This window comes from Vanrija albida, assembly GCF_041260175.1.
Source record: "Vanrija albida strain AlHP1 chromosome Unknown contig_5, whole genome shotgun sequence".
NCBI lineage: Eukaryota > Fungi > Basidiomycota > Tremellomycetes > Trichosporonales > Trichosporonaceae > Vanrija > Vanrija albida.
This window is the reverse complement of record NW_027191424.1, coordinates 470534-484422: the sequence shown is the minus strand read 5'-3', so window position 1 is coordinate 484422 and position 13889 is coordinate 470534. Positions and strand designations below refer to the sequence as shown.

Here is a 13889-nt window from a genome sequence, read left to right as displayed (position 1 = left end):
CATCCCGCCCGCCCCCGCTCATGTAGATCATTTCCCCTCCTATCGACAGACCCACCCAATGTGTACATGTATTATGCCGTGACGTAAACACCTCAGGACAGCAACAACCGTTTGGGCACTTATCTCGCCACCCATGCTGCCACCCATGCTGCTGCACTACTGGTTGCATCGTGGCTGGTAGTGGTATGGTATGGTGACTGATGATACACATGATGCACGACGCGCGCCTGTCCTTACATCGACTGCAACTACTTCTTCGGCCAGAGGTCGACCCACTTCTGGGTACACGAGTAGCTGTGGCAGCGTTAGTACGTGTCCAGTCGCCATCCTACTCACCCCTCAAAGTCAAAGTTGTCCCCCGGGTTGCACCAGCACTTGCCGCGCTTGTGCGCATCGTTCTGCGGGCAGTGCTGGAACGGGTCGTGCCTGTATCCAATGTCGTCGAACCAGTGGATCTTCTCCTTGGGGAGGAACAGAGCCGCAGCGATGGAGTGCACCGGCGCGTCGCCCCAGCGCTCGTAGTAGAAGCCTCCCTTGTCATCGAGGAACTGGAAGTACTTCATGTACGCGTCCGAGCGCCACAGGTTGAGGTCTCCAATCTCAAAGTTGGACCAGACTGTGGTGTCAGCGGACGCGAGTGGTCGTTCACCTACAGTGGCACAGGTTGTATGTCTCTCCGCCGTCACTCGACAGGAAGTCCATCGAGTTGCCCTCGGCAACAAACTCCGGGTGCAGCTGGATAAACTCTGCATGGTCAGTGCGGTCTACGCCTCTGCACGCACCTTTGGTGGCGTTCCACAGCGTGGGGATCGTCTCGATGTATTCGTACAGCGACAGTGTGAAGCCGTACTGCTTGCCCTGCTCCTGCATAAGCAGGAACGGGTCGTAGTCGAGGTCGCAGAAGTACTTGACGCTGGGCCTGTGCCGTGTCAGTTGCCACCTCCCACCTGCCACTGAATACGCACTCCATGCGCCAGTAGTAGTCGTAGTCGTCGAGAAGCGGGTGGCGGTAGAAGAACTGGAGCGTGAGTACGCCGTTCACACGGTAACACCTACGCCAGAGTTGAAGCGGCACATGTTACGGTAGGGCACCGAGTGGCCATAGATAACCTTCTTGCGGGTCATCTCCTTGCGCGCGGCAGTGGCCTTCTCCTCGTCGATCCTGGAGCGTAAGCACGGGCACGGGCACAAGGGCCGCAACGTACCAGTCCGGCTGGTGCCAGTGGTCGGGGTCAATCTTGCCATACTTGCAGGTGGCCGAGGTCAGAGCCTGCGTCTTCTCCTTGAACTCGTCGGAGAAGTCGTCGTCGTTGAGGAAGATGTAGTCGTACTGGGCCCAGTGGTTGAAGCGGTCCTCCATCTGCTTCATCGACCCGAGGAGGTCGTACAGGTCCGAGTTGCGCGCTGCGACCTCGTCAGCCTCCGGAGCGCAGCAACTAGCGCGTCACGCACCAAGCGAAAAGATGACCGCCTTGGCCCGGGGCCTGTCCTTGAGCTTGTCCTTTGACAGGCGCAGCTCATCCGACGTGGGGATCTCGGGAATCGCGCCTGCTGGGGGGTACTCGCTGCCTTGCCAGCTGCCGATAGGCAGGTCTTTGTAGCCGGAGCCCGACTTTGTCCACGACGACGGTAAGAAGCCTGTCGTGTGGCTTCGGTAATCTGAGTGTAGGGAGAGGAGGAGGTGTAGCACGACCTGGGGGGAAGGTTAGACGGGCGGCAACATTGCGCGTCGCCGCTGCTACTCACGAGTACGCCGAGGGCACCGGCCACATACTTTAGCCGCGACATGGTGTCGGCGAGCGTGGATACTAGGACGCAAGAGCCGTACGCGTCGCTTTTACTCGTTCCTATGGGCGAGGTGTCAGCGGTGTCGTTGCGCGATGGTGTGCGTGCGGTGTGGAGGGCGCGTAAAAACGCGATGTGACAGGGCAAGGTGGACAAGGGGGGGGTTTCGTGATGGGCCGAGTGATGCCGCTTGACGACGGGGCCGGGCGCGACGAGCAATGCTTACAGTGTTGTGTTGTGTGCAGCGCGTCTGTGGATGTGTCGGGTCGATGCAATGTAGGGCGAGAGAGAGTTGAAGAGAGAGAGAGAGGTGGTTGTTGGAGTGCAGTGCAATGTCGTCGGTGGTTGCCTTGTGCTTGTCGTGGAGTACGTGTATCTCTGGATCTCTCTGCTGTCACTCACTCCACAGTCAAGTCTTGAAACGTCGACCCCAGCACGCGCAGCGGGGGAGCAGGGGGGGGCCAGAGGGGCTGGCCGGCCGAGCCAGCCCGCCCGCGAGCCAAGGCAGCCAGCAGGCAGCTCGTGCCGCTCGCTCGCCCGCCACCCGCACCGTCGCGACGTCGCCGTCGCCCGGCACGCGTTCCACAACGACGGTCCCACCGTGGTCCATTCCTCGTACATAGGCGCGCGTAGTGAGGCACGCCTTTGTCTCAATCTGGTGTCGGATGCAAAACGCGTGGGACCTTGACGACAATGCCAAGCGCCCGCCTAAATGGGGTGGACTAGGCCCCCCATTGAATAGGCTCGAGGGAATAGGCCTGAGTCCATTACTCGCTCACGTGGCTCCCGGCGGGTGTGGCCGATGTGGCACCTTTGGCCCGCTGCCGGCATGCTCGCGACGGCTGTTTAGGTCGCAGACGATGGGGATGGGGACGGGACGTGCGCGCGCGCGGGTGCACGAGTCCGTCGACCGGAGGGGGCTCGACGCCGACAAGGACGACCACGACGGCGCAGCCATCACCGCTCATACGTTCCACCCCCTCGGCTGCTCCCCGGTGGCAGAGGCGCGCGGAGCATTTTTCTCGGCGCGCGTCTCGGCTTCCGCGGCTCAGCTCGGCGGGTCGATACTCGGCGTTGGACAGCGCCCTGGCTAGCGATCCCGGCGAGGCGACGACTGCCGCTGTACGCGCCCCGCTCTTCTTTCTGGATGGCCGGACGATACCATGTATATTGTGTGTCGAATGGGGGAGGTGTCGCGCCCTCGTCTCTTCGTTTACTCTTATTTCATTGTCCGATGCGACCCCGCCCAGGTGCGACCTCGCCCAGGTGCAGCTTTTCAACCCCCACACACCTCACTGGCCGCGGGATAATGATGGGCCGAAACGAACAGCGATGGCATGGCGCCGACGAGCACAGCATTAGGGAGGCCCTGGGCCACCTCCACCACCGTCGATGTTCACGAGGATCGAAACGAGCTGCGGATAGCGATGCCGGGGTCGTGTCGCTGGTGTTCCGGGGAAGGGGGGAGGGGGGGGGGAGTTGCCCGCTGAACGTACTCAAGCACCCCGTTCCACGCCACGACCTCTCGGTGAGCGCCCTTGGGCGTGGCATAGCCCTCCTATAGGTGTTCGGGGCTCAGTGCGAGCTCGCGGAAAGGCGTGCCGGGGCTCGACCTGTCGAAAACGAGTCCCAGTCTCGCCATGACCCCCGCATTCAGGCAGGCGAATCACGACTGAGAGGGCTCCAGAAAAGGCAGTCGGTATCGTGCCGCCAGCGGGGTACTCCAAAGAGGAGACAGAGGACGACATCTGCGACGTCGCCCGGAGCGTCGCAGCGCATGTGGTAAGCACTCTTGATCAACCATCGTCGCAACACCTCACCGCCTGCCCATATCACGCGCAAGCGGGAGGAAGCAGACGATCGACCGCCAAATAATAAGGTGTCGCCTGTCCCAGCCGCAGTGGGCTCAAGGCCGACCCAAGGACGTACCAAAGACGCCTGGTCAGCGCCAGTGCCGACCCCGCCGGCGTGCACAGCGCTCATTCCCCATCCTCGACCTTTGAATGACAACAAATAAGGCCAACGGCTGCCTGTTGAGCGGCGGACCAATCCTATACCAGTCGGGGTCGCCCCTCCAGCGTCAGCCGAGCCAACACCCATCGCCGTTGACAGGCAGCCGTCGAGCCGACTCTCGCACCTCCTACCCCGACTCCAACCCTCCCCTCACATCAGCAAAAACGAGCAAGCGGGTCACCGCGGCCCGCGCTTCAGACACTCAGTATCCCCCCATCCCCGGGCCTGGCCAAAAGGAAGCCTAGTATGGGGCTCGAACCCATGACATTTTGATATCTTAGTAGTAAGAGTCAAACTATCTACCGACTGATATAACCAGGCCAAGTCTACGTTCTCCGCCAGGGAGTCGAACCCTGCTCTACCGCGATGATTCTCTCGAATGAGAGGCGGTTATACTAACCGATATACTAGCGAAGAGGACGTGTAGGATGTGTATGACGACTGGCGGGGTCGAACCGCCGACCTCACGCGTTCGGGATGTGAAGCGTGCGCTCTAACCAACTGAGCTAAGCTGCCGGAACATGTCGATGGGAACGGGCGCCGAACGGCCGCGTTGAGCGGTCGGTGCGAGCGAGTGCGAGCACGAGTGCGAGGAAGGGTCCGAGGTGCGAGCAAGGGTGCGAGGGTGCGAGGTGGTGGAGTGGAGAGGTGGCGTCGGCGTCAGCGGAGGCGTTGCGTCGTTGGCACCGTTGCTCGCACTCACCACGTGGCCTGTGGCGTCGAAACCAGTCGCGACGACGTCTGGAACGGTATGCGGTGTTTCGTTGACGCTCTTGGGAGCGCGACGCACTGACAACATCGCGAAGAACGAGGGGGCGAAGTGCTGTCGACACAGACCCGCCTGCGACCCCGTGCAACTTCTCCTTTCGACAAGCCAGCACGCTCACCCCTCGGCGAGCCGCGCCTCGACTTCCCACCCCAAAGGCCTGTGAACTCGATCTGCCACTGACGTCGATTGATCGCGCTCGGATACTCGACTAAACCTCGGTACGACAAGGTTGCGGTACGACAAGGCTGCGGTACGACAAGGCTGTCAGTATTCACCGCCAAGGCGGAACTGAGGGCGGGAGGAGTAATTCAAGTCCAGCCTCCAGCTCACCGCCAGTAGTGGCGACAGCGGCGACTTGCACACGCGCCAGCGGCCACTGCCGCACCGTGATGAATTTTACTCCATGAATGCAAGCGACACAGCGCGTGCTCGCTCGTCAATGTGCACCAGCGCACAGTGACCGACTTGCTCGGGCATGGGCCACTGCCACTTCTGCGTGCTCCCTGCCCGAATACCGTCCTAGCAACGACAGGCACATTTGGTAGGATAGCATGTCCATGTAATCAACTCCTGCCGTTAGCTAGGACCTTACACACAGTCCTTGGGCGCGGGCCAAAGCATGTGCCACGAACTGGACGCAGCGCGTCGCGCTTGACGGCGGGGAGACAGTCGCCGAGACATGTCGGCGGGACTGAGACAGTCGCCGAGACATGTCGGCGCCCAGCGCGTTGTGGAGGGTCGTCTTCGCGTCGCAGGGATCGCGACGCGTTCGCGCAGCGAGTCACCGCTGTCCCGGTTCCCTGCTGCATAACGTGATGCCCGTGACAGGACCCACTTGATCCACCACACGACTCGCAGCGCCACTCACAATGCCGCCGGGTGTGCGTTGCAGTGTGGGAATCAGGATGGATGCCGAGATGAGACACCAAGGTTTGACTGCCCTCGCAAATCTTGTTTCACTTGCGGCGCAGTCAATTGGACAGGACTCCGTCATCGGCCACAGTCTCCAGCGGGAACCTGGGTGCGCGGTGGTCCTGGCGGCCGAGGTCCCGGAAGCCACCTCGGTGCGGAGCAAACGCGCGGCGGGAAACCTTTGCTCGCGCCGGCCGCCGCTGTGTCGACACGTGCGCGCTCGCAGTCGGACGAGGCGCGCACTAGAGCCGCTTCGCCGTGGTGGAGACGCGACCGAGACAACGTCGAGCCGGCGACTGAGCTAGCCTCGGAATGAACTCTGATAACGGCAAGCGCGCGTCCAAGTAGACCACGCGCGCGACTGGCGTGCATGGTGCAGTGCCTAGGCGGGTTGGGCACCAGGATCCACTGCGGACTCGGCAGAGCTACGCCTGCTACACACCTCGGTACCTCGCTTTCGCCCTGCCACGAGGGAACAGTACTACCCGCGCCACGCAGATCTGAAGTGGAGCGCTAAGGTGCTCCCCGCAAGGAGAAGGCTACGCTGGTGCGACAATGCAACGTCAACCACACTGCGTTAAACGAAAGAGACACGTCGGCAGAGGTTGGTTCGGTTCAGCACGAGCGCTTGCGGGAGAGGCACCGAGCGAACAACGACAGATGCACGCTGACGCTCACTGGACGAGCGTTGCGGGGCGGCCGCCGACAGCGGCAGCGGCAGCGGGGTGCACGAGACGAGATGGCCAGACCCACCCCAAACACCAAACCCCAAACAGGACCAGCCTTCTCACAATTAACTGGGTCCGACCGACGCGTGCATTGGGGAGCAGCGGTGTAACGGTTTACGGCAGCGTCGCGTCGCGCTCAAACCCGCAACAAACAAGCACGCCCACCGTTGTCGAGGAGCAGATGACGGCTGTCGTCGAGGACCACATCCGCGCGTGCGGGGTGCGGACGTGGCGTCCGGGGCAAACTGGCCGCCCAGCCCGCGTGCGGGTTCAGCCTTTTTGGTCCGACGGCGTGCTCCGCCGCGGCCCGCGGCACTGGCACATGCACTTGCGGCGGCACTTGCGGCAGCTAGCTGGGTGGCTCGCTCGCTCCATGCCCAAGGCACCGTGGCGTGGCGCTTGACGCTGCTGCGAGGCGAGCTGCGAGTCCAAGGTGGGGGAGGGATGCAAACGGGGGTGGGTTCGGGCTGCCGGGGACGCGGTGGGGACGGCCGCGCGCCGCTCATTCCCACAGCAACAGGCACTCTGCCACCCTTTCCTGATGCCAAGGGGGGAAGGGCCAGGCCGGTGGGCAGTTGTTAATTTTACTAGCGAGTGGGTGTTGAAAAACTATTACGAGAAGGCCCCAGGAACAAACGCGTACAGTTCGCGTCGATTCGATCCCTCTACGCGCCGCGCGATCTCTGGCGTCATCACATACCGCTTCGCGTCCCGGCGGCGCCTTTGCGGGTTGGCTCGATTTGCGTGGAGTATGCATGCCACCTTCTTGCCGCCTTTTCGACCGCCTTCTCTCGCCTGGGGGGCGGTTCTGTCTCGGCACGGCACAGCCCGTCCTCTACCGCAACGCGAGGGGAAGCTGCTACTGCCATGCCACAGATCCGCCAGCTCCACTTGTGGACCGTGTCAAGCTGTCCAGATGGTGGGGCAGCAGCGGCCTCTGCGGTGATGTGGGTGACTGCCTGCTCGCCGCAGTGTGCTGTGCACGTATCCCGTCGGTGACGGCGCAGCTCTGCTCGGCTCTGCTCGGCCGCACCTGAACCCTCAGTTACAGTGGGAATCGCGATAAACAACGGGGCTCGGCGACGCACAGGTCGTATGCCCACCTCTCGGCCTGTCACGGCCAGTATTGGGCCGATAAAGTTGCAGAGAGGGCTGGACGTCAAGTGAGCAGAGTTTGGACGCGCGCCAGGTCCCAGTCCAGCACCGCACGTCCAGGCCAGGTCCGATCTGGTCTGGCGATGAAACCGTCGCGGTGTCATGGTGTGCACGGCACGACTTGTCCCCATTCCGGCCACCGGAGCAGGCAGAGAAAGGGAACCCAGAGCTCATCCCCGGATAAGTGGCCTGCGGCAACTTGGAGCCGCCCGCTTGACGACATCATAGGGGGGTGTTTATTCCGGACCTGATCTCTCTCTCAGAGCTCTGGTCGTGGCGTGACGGTGGAGCGAGCTGCAAGGGCCACCGGCACCGGGCACCTTGCTCGCGTCGAGGCCCCCGCCCTTGATAGCGTCAGTGACAGCCCAGAGGCGCACGCACGGGCGGGCAGATGGGGGTATTCAGGTGGGCGCGAGCCCGCTGCCTGCTGGCTGCCAGCTGCAGTCTGGCTGCTTGACAAGCTAGGCGCTTTGCCTTGCCTTACCGTCCAAGGCCTTGTTTACACCTAGCCCCTGGCCTTGGTCCCGACCCCTTGTTTGGAGATTTTTCACCATTAATCCCGGGTGTCTCTGTCGACAGCCTTGGGTCTCCTGCCTGACGTGCACGCGACTGACCTTGCCATCGCGTGGCATTTTCCTGGATTGATTTTTCTGCTTCAGGCACGTTTGCGTGTTGGCAAGGAAAACTCGTCAGGCGCGTTGGTCCGGCATCCGTCCGGAATACGAGAGACAAGGACGGACTGTAACCCCCCGACCGTGCACCCCGCCGCACCCCGCCGCCGCTGCCGAGCCAGAGCCAGCTGACCCACAATCAACAAGTCCCCGCGGCACCCAAGGTAAAGCGGGACACTTGCTGCGATCAATCCCATTGCCGTGCCGTACTGCCGTTCGTGTTGACATTCGTCGTCTAGCAAAACACCTAACCAGCGCGCGTCGACCCCACTAGACCTGCTGCTATCCTGGCCCGCGTTTTAAACCTCTAGATACATGGCCGGGGTAGGTCTTGTCTTGCATTCCCTGACGCACAAAACGCATAACACGGCCCATCCGACAACCCCCCGTCGAGCATCTCTTCCAACTCCCATCCGACATCCTCGTCTTGGAAGCCGACCTGTCCTTCCATATCATCTATAAACCCTTGTCTTCTTGCCCAGTCTTTTGACCTCATCCCCCATCCGACAACCTCTGCTGCAACATTCCACCCCTTGCAGCCGTCTATAGTTGCGTACATCATACCAACCCACCGTAGATTCCAGAGCCCTTGCCCACCCTCTCTCATCTACACTCCCGCATACACCCACTACGCGTCGACAGTAACACTTGACAACAGTTACTAGGTGAGTCGCGTCGAGCACGGCTAGATCGATGGCGACGACGTGAGCTGACACGCGTAGGAGCTTGGTCTCAGCACTCCCTTCTCCATCCCCCCCCTCCCCCTTCACCCCCTCACCCACCCACCATGCCTCGCATCCCATCACGCGAAGAGCCCTACCACTCGGTCGCCAAGTGCAACAGGCACTGGAAGACCAAGCGCGAGTTCGTCACCAAGGCCGCCAACAAGGCCTCGCACGTCGACGGCTCGCACTACCTCCTCATCTGTGTCGCCCCCAAGGGCAACATTGAGGTCCACGCCAGCGAGTACTTCTACGACGACGCCAACCAGCACAAGGCAGACGGCGTCATCAACTGGGAGGTCCTTCGCGGCCGCGCCGAGTTCATTCAGACACGAAACGAGTCGCGCTGGCAGGAGGTCGAGAGGCAAGAGAAGCGCTTCGGCCTCGAGGGCGACGATGCCGACGACGAGGACAACGAGGACGCTGACGACGTCGACTCGAACGACCTGTCACTAGGTGACCTCAACCTCCCTGATACCCCCACCGGCGGCCAGACCCAGCTCATGTCCACCTTCTGTGCTTCCAACCCTTCCAAAATGACCATCGGCCCCGTCTCTTCCATCACCGTCACCCCCGCCACCATGGACCGCGAATACCACGCCCGCTTCGAGCACCTCGGCCAGAACGTCTGCGCCAACATCCTCAAGGCCTGGATCAAGGTCGTCGAGCCCAAGAAGCAGACCAAGTACCCATACAAGGACAAGAAGGGCAACGAGGGCCGCCCCCCTCCCTGGTGGCCCACTGGTCTCCGCCACATCGAGCCCGACCACCTTCACAAGGACGAGCGCCCGCGTCTCCTCACCAGCATCCTCCAGCAGGCTTCCAAGCCCCGCTCGGAGAGCGCCCGCCAGGCTGCTGCGCTCGCCAGCGCTTCCGGTGCCAACGCTCGTCCCACCCTCGACCAGCGCTCCGAGCTCACCATCTCCCGCCTTCACTTCGCCACTGCCGAGATCGCTTCGTCGATCCCTCCCCGCCAGCACTTTGAGCTGCGCCAGATCTACCTCATCGCCAAGGAGATCCGCAAGGCCAACGAGGACTCGGCCAAGGAGCGCCGCAACGCCGCGTCGCGCGAGGGCACCGTCTTCATCGAGGACGACACATTTGTCCCCACGTGGAACGAGCTCACTGTCGACTTCTTCGAGCGCCACCCCTCGGCCTCGCACTCGCAGAAGCGCATGAGCGACGACCTCATGATGGGCCTCGGCAAGGAGAACGTCGACTACGACTCGCGCATCATCAAGCGTGGCAAGCGTGAGATCACCGTGGCCCCCCTCACCACCGACCTGCACCACCCTGCGCTCACCCCTCTGGGCTCGCACACCAACGTCTACTCGACCGTTCCCTACGGCATGGACGCTGGCACCCCCCACACGCCTCACACTCCCCACACCCCCGCCCACGGCTACCAGAGCTGGCAGCCCATCACGGTCCCCCAGTCGGCGACCACGCCCCAGCTCACGCAGGCCCAGCAGCAGGCCCAGCACGCCGCGCAGTACTACCCCCGCTCGGCGCCGCCCACGTTCGCTCTCGACGTCAACTACCAGACCAGCCACTACACGAACAACGGCACCCCCACCCCCACCACGGCCACGCAGCCCACGTACAGCCACAGCAGCCAAGGCAGCATTGGCGGCAGCGCGTCTGCACCGGGCACGGCACCAGCATACCAGCCATACGTCCCCCAGGGCCTGAGCTACCACAGCCCATACTCGTCTACTGGCTCTGCAGCTGCCGCGGCCGCCTACACAACACCCCAGTACACGCACAGCGGGTACCCGGCTGCCACAAGTTACGACACGGGTCAGGCGTTTGTCAGCGACCTCGCGGGCCTCTCTGCATGAGCGGGCAAGGGCTTCCCTTAATGACATTACGACCTCGTGACGACCAGCGTTGCACGCGAGTGCACGCACGCCCCAGCTCTAGAAACGCGCCGGCCGTGGCGCCCCTTTCGGTTTTTCTCTTGTTTTCGTTTTCCTCTTGCTCTTGGACACTTTGGCGCGCTGCGCCTGGCTTGCTACATCTCGACAAAGGCCCGAACTGTATGCTACTATCGCGTTTGGAAGAAGAAGAAGACAAATGTTACACTTTGGGATTATGCTCTAAGGGTGCACGGGGTGCGGGGAGCGATTGATTGATTGATTGCCTTGCCTCACTGAGCATGTTGGCACCTCCGAGCGGGGATGCCGCGGTGCCGCAGACGTGTGGAGCTCGCTCGCTCTGTATCGGAGACGGCTTTGCATACGCCGTAGCGCGACGCTAGACAGTGCTACAGGTTGCAGCCTAGTGCGGCAGTGGGTGGAGCCGCAGAGCAAGGCTAGCAGCTACTACCGCTTGTCGTTTCTACTTGGGCTGGCGGGGGGTGGGGCTGTAGTGTGTGGCAAGTGCTTGCTGGTGCCATTCCGTTTGCTCGTGTCAAACAGCCCAACCCCACCCCAAACAGAGCGACGTCCGTCCCGCCTACACACTTGTCCGCGGCAGTGCCACCCCAAATCTCGCCGTTCTCGTCATTCCGTGACATGTCACGGGCTGTTTCAGCCGTGTTGTGTGGCGGAGCGCAGCACAAACAACGCAGACGAGTGCTGCAGCAGCAGTGATCGTCAGCCCGCGGCCAGCAGCAGCCCGCTCGCTCGCTCACCCCGCCCCACCCCGCTCCCCGTGTGCCCGCCTGCCGCGTTTGGCCCCCGCGCGCGCGTGTTTGATGAAAAGCACGCGCGGCACGCGTGCACACGGCATGCTCCTGGCCCGACAGCGGAAAGGTGACCAAAAAACAAAAACCCGGCCGCCCCTCGCATCATCAGTACCCGCTCCGTCCTGCGGCCGCGCGCGCGAATTAAGCTCGGCCGCCCTCTTGTTATCGTCAGCATGCCAGGGCAGCGTGCGCGTAGGCCACGTCTGCCCGAAGCAGCTAGCCAGCAGGCCGGGAAGTTAACTTTGTTTGCGCAGATTAACAGACGGGCCGACGAGCGCGCACCCATCGCGGTGCGTGCTTGCCGTTATCGTGTCTCAGACTGATACAGGGCTGTGCTTTGGTGTGAAGGGGCGCGGCGCGGCGGCGACCAGACCAGACGCGTCGCGGCGCGCCGGCGTGCAGCGCGCTCGTCGAGCAGAGTCGAGCACGGAATATCCACCACTCGACTAGTCCTCGTCCTCTGGCGGCGAGGGCCGCCCAGCGCCGAGCGGCGTCCTCCAGACGATGATGGCTGGCTGGCAGGCCTGGCTGGCACTCTCTGGGCGCCGAGCCGAGCATCAAGGTTCGCCAGGGCGGGGGTGCCGGGGTCGGCCGTGTTTACACAGTGGCTGGCTGGCAACTGCAGCCCCGGCTCGGCTCGCTCCTAGGTACTTCCATTCCATCGGCTTGTCCGCAACGAAAGAGTCGTACGCCCCGCCCTCTGCGCGCTCCGACACCAAGCCATCTCGTTATCGCCGTGCCTCCCCGCCACTGCTGCCTATCAGCTGGCGGCACCGTCGCCGTGCCTCTCGCCAGCTGCAGCTCCACCAGCTAGCGTGTTTGGGTGCCGGTTTCACCATAGCGCTCAGAACAGAATCGTCACGCCCGCCAGTCATGTGGCGCGCAACTGCTACCTGGCACACGAAACGAACGCAACGGCGTCTGAGCCTCGGAGAATACTGCCACTCGACAAAACAACCCACTCCGCGTGAGAATCGGGTGGAGCGGCTAGTGGCAGTCGCTGCTGTGAGAATGGTCCGAGTTTTCGCAACACGCCGCGCGCGGCTTCGTCTCGTCTGTTTGTCGACTTGACATGGGACGCGCGGAGGTCGCGTCGCGCGGGGTCGGGCTGCACCGACAGGCGAGACGGGCGCGCAGGTTGAGCGAGAGGGCGAATCTAAGCGTGGGTTCAGCAACCTCGTCTCACTTTGAGTCCTGGCGTTTCCCTCGTCGCGCTGTATTGCACCGACCGACGCGGGCAGCCGACTCGCGCGACCGACCGTGACCGCCTCGCGTGCTACCGACTCGCCGTGACCCACTCGGTGTGCCCCACACGAAGGCAGGGGCCGTCCGGGGCCCGCCGCTGGCTGTGGCTACTGACTGTGACTGACGGACTGGCCTGCAGGCTTGTTGACTGGCCTCACTGCCTGCTGGGGGCTGCTGACTTCGGGGGTGGGAGGGTCGCCGCGAGCGCGCCCGCCTCGCCTCGGCATCACCTCCATCGCCCCTCCTGCCGACGCCTCGAGCGGGACGGCGGGGTACAGCGATGAGTGGTGGGCGCGAGGTGCCCTCACCAGCTCGGCGCGGGCACGACGTCGCCCTCATCACTCGGCAACACCACCCCGCCGAGCGACCTTCACGTGCGACGTCCGGACGCGAGGCCGAGGCGGGAGAATCTCCCAATCGCCGCGGCCAGTTGCCAGCCACGCACCCGCCGGCCGCTGGGCCCACGCCCGCTGCGCCGAGAAGAGCCGGGCACGACGACGCCGACGCGCGCGGCATCCCGGCCAGAAGGCGCCACTGTCGGCGTACACGCTTGCTCCCGGCGGCCTCGCACGGCGAGAGCGCCGCCCCGTGGTCGTCCCTCCGCCCACCCGGCCCGGAGGCCTCACGAGCGACGGCGACACCACCACCGCGGTGCTCGGCTCGTGGCGCCTCTGCGTGAGCTGGTGGGGTAGGCGCCCTCGAACCCGTGGCCGCGCGCTCGGCACCACACCAACGGGGGGTGCTTGCTCCTGTCGCCATCTCGCCGGCCTCCCAGAAGGCAGGTCGAGGCAGCTACCCCGCCTCTCCGCGAGCCGCGCCGTAAACCCAACAACCACACGCCGAGTCCTCCCAGCGAGCTGCGTACTGCACGACCAAGCCGTCACCCGCCTCGCCTCGGGCGGACCACGGCTGCACGTCGACCTGGCACATCCTGGCGCTACCACGTGCCCAGCGACGCGCCAGCAAAGCTGCCCGGCGCCGACAGCGCCCGTGTGGCTCGGCCGTTTGTGCTCCTTCCGCCGCTGCCCACTGCCGCCGCACGGTGTCGCTCGGGCAGGCTGCGCGTCCGAGCTTGGCCTGTGCCGACGCAGCGCCAGGACGAGTGTCGGCCATCAGGTGGCACTGCCAGCTGCGTTCTAGTCAGTGGTGTTAGGTCTCCTGGCTAAGTAGTCAATGCCCTCCTCCACACCTCAGTCATCA

At 63.5% G+C, this 13889-nt stretch overlaps 2 protein-coding genes and 3 non-coding genes across 5 annotated transcripts; 1 reads left to right on the top strand and 4 right to left on the bottom strand.

The window, feature by feature from the left end:
- Window positions 1-248: 248 nt before the first annotated feature.
- Q8F55_006298 (uncharacterized protein) lies at window positions 249-1788 on the bottom strand (the record flags this gene model as incomplete). Its single annotated transcript, XM_069354759.1, has 9 exons — window positions 249-294; window positions 337-616; window positions 654-746; window positions 783-919; window positions 966-1018; window positions 1057-1162; window positions 1206-1404; window positions 1453-1693; window positions 1747-1788. The coding sequence occupies 9 exons, from the start codon at window positions 1786-1788 to the stop codon at window positions 249-251; spliced, it is 1197 nt and encodes a 398-aa protein (XP_069206830.1).
- Window positions 1789-4036: 2248 nt separating this feature from the next.
- Window positions 4037-4119, bottom strand: Q8F55_006297. The gene has a single exon. It is a non-coding gene; the product is annotated as a tRNA-Lys (tRNA).
- Window positions 4120-4129: 10 nt separating this feature from the next.
- On the bottom strand, window positions 4130-4215 carry Q8F55_006296. Its single transcript has one exon. It is a non-coding gene; the product is annotated as a tRNA-Glu (tRNA).
- An 18-nt stretch (window positions 4216-4233) lies between these two features.
- Q8F55_006295 lies at window positions 4234-4314 on the bottom strand. The gene has a single exon. It is a non-coding gene; the product is annotated as a tRNA-Val (tRNA).
- Window positions 4315-8820: 4506 nt separating this feature from the next.
- Q8F55_006294 (uncharacterized protein) lies at window positions 8821-10596 on the top strand (the record flags this gene model as incomplete). Its single annotated transcript, XM_069354758.1, has 1 exon — window positions 8821-10596. The coding sequence occupies one exon, from the start codon at window positions 8821-8823 to the stop codon at window positions 10594-10596; it is 1776 nt and encodes a 591-aa protein (XP_069206829.1).
- Between the last annotated feature and the right edge of the window lie 3293 nt (window positions 10597-13889).